Here is a 2387-nt window from a genome sequence, read left to right on the forward strand (position 1 = left end):
CCATACACACAGTCTGTGTGTGTGTGTGTGTGTGTGTGTGTGTGTGTGTGTGTGTGTGTGTGTAAGAGAGAAGGAGAACAAAAGCAAACACTAAATTATATGTTTTTATTGATCCATTACCCAAGTGTATCATATTAGACTGTGGTTTAACCATAAACAGCTTTTGACATGCAATGCTGGCATCCAGAGGAGGGATTACATAAACCATGCTGTAAAACACAATAGTAGAATGAGTTGCAAAGCTACATGGGATCCCACAACAGGGAAGACCACAACTGATCACCCAGCAGCTGCAGTGCTAGTCGATCTTTCCAGGGTTGTTTAATATAAAACTTGTCTCTGGTTCCCTTTGTGCACAGGAACAGTTTTTCCTTACAGCTGGAGACTCTTCTGAAGATGTTAATCTAGGATTCATCCATTTAAATGTATAATTTAGATACATGTACCAATATCTGATAGCAAAAATAATTTAAAAAATAGCTTTGTATATTAAAATGTGATTAATATAAGATTGGTATTCTGCTCATGCTGCTGTCTTAACTTTCAAATGCGGGCAGAGGTTGGTATTTGACCCCTGANNGGCCACTGCACTGATCATACCAACAGCTGCAAGAAGACATCCAGCGATGAACACCAGGTTCAGATTCAGGTTCAGGTTCACTGGAGAAAAGAGAAGCAGAATTACAACCTGAGTTCAACGAGGCGGGTGTGCTGTGAAGAACACATACCTGGCCTTTCTGTGAGCTCTGCTGATCTTTTCAAGCGGATGGGACCCTGGGAAACACGGTGCAGAGCGCTCTGGATGACAGCCTCTCTCTTCCCGTGGCGATGTGAACTGGCTATGCATCCCTTCGAGCACCTGCTGTTGGGGTTCCCCAGTTTACACATCATGACTTCACAGATGATGTACACCTGAACGCAACAGGACACGCTGTTGTTATATCAGAACATATATCATTTTCTCTTCTAGTGGACAAACAGTATTATAGCAGCAGAGTTGTCGTCAGATCCTGCATAGAAGCTATTAATGGTTAGCTAGCTAGTTCCATCTGATAACTAATATTATTAATATTAGCTTTATTAGAACCATTTAGAGATGATCACAGAGACATTTACAGTCCGTTACTCCAGTCTAACCACAGAATCCATTCACACCTGGTCATACAAGCCGATGAACTTGAAGGAGTCCATGCTGAATCTGAATTTTCTCTCGTGGGGGGAGGAATGGATTCTAAGAGTCATGTCAATTTCACACCTAGTCAGTGCAAAAAAACAAAAAACACATGAGAAATGTTGCGTCTGTAAATGGATGTAATGTAACATTAACGCGATTAATTCCCATCTATCCATCAACTGTCTGTCAGACATTCAATCTGTCGTATACAAGCCAACAACAAATCTTAACAAATTTCATGCCTACCCATTTTCAATGATGGTGTATGATGGTCTGGAGTTTGGGTTGTTATAAGGAGCAGCTATGCAGGTCTCCACAAACAGCTCGGTGTTGTGGACTGAGGAGGTGGCCTCTATCTGCATGTAAATCCTGTCCCCTATGTCATACTCCAGAGGGTCATCACCCACAGGAATTGCGGTTTTGAATTTGTCGTCAGGATAGAAGAAAAACTGGTATGTGAATGTGCCGAAGCCTTTCTCCCAGACTGTGATGTTCTTCCTGTGTGCTGTGAACCCCAGTGTCACATTCCCCCGTTTGGGGTACTGGCAGTAGAACTGCACTTCCAGCAGGTTCCTCCTTGTGATGACATTAGCGAGATCGTCGACCATGGTGAGTTCATTCTTGAAAAAGAGGTTGTTTTCATCTTCCTGCAGAGTAAAAGGTTACACATTCAGTCTAATTAAAGGGCAAAGAAACAGCAGTAAGTGAGAGAAGAGCACAGTGGGAGCAGACACCCTGCGGTACCTCCATCTGAGTGCCACAAGAAGTGAGGGGGAAAACAGCGATGATGTGAGTTCTGGTGGAGAGTTTCTTCAGGCTGCAGGCACCACCTGCGGGGTCATTGAGCTTCAAATGATCCTCATGGACTGATGGAGCTTTCTCAACCTCTATTTTCATTGTAGAGTCCGTGCAGACCACATTGGATTTAACTGGAGCAAAGATATACAGAATATCTGTAAAACATTTCTATACATTAAGCTGAAAACTTATTCTGTGATAAAGCCTGCATTAGGAAATATTTTTGACATGAAGACATAGAGGACCAATGTGTAGGCTTAAGTGGCATCTGGTTGTAGATTGCAACCAACTGAATACAGCTCAGCCTTTCAGCCTTTTTTCCTTTGTGTGACAGAGAAACTATAGTGACTGCAAAACTCGCGATAAGGGCGTCAACTGGAGCTTTCACAACTAAACATCTGTGTGTGTGTGTGTG

General features: G+C 42.8%; 1 protein-coding gene across 1 annotated transcript in view; it reads right to left on the reverse strand.

Moving 5' to 3' along the window:
- Positions 1–86: 86 nt before the first annotated feature.
- Positions 87–2387, reverse strand: part of LOC118320849 (ZP domain-containing protein-like) — a 3327-nt gene continuing 1026 nt past the window's right edge. Inside the window, 6 exon segments of the mRNA XM_035651967.1 lie at positions 87–580; positions 583–660; positions 729–912; positions 1156–1255; positions 1421–1821; positions 1919–2103. Of these exon segments, the coding sequence (XP_035507860.1) occupies positions 537–580; positions 583–660; positions 729–912; positions 1156–1255; positions 1421–1821; positions 1919–2103 (992 nt within the window). The 3' untranslated portion in view covers positions 87–536.

The sequence above is a fragment of the Morone saxatilis genome, unplaced genomic scaffold (genome assembly GCF_004916995.1).
Source record: "Morone saxatilis isolate NCDOM2014 unplaced genomic scaffold, NCSU_SB_2.0 Contig11, whole genome shotgun sequence".
NCBI classification, from domain to species: Eukaryota; Metazoa; Chordata; class Actinopteri; family Moronidae; genus Morone; species Morone saxatilis.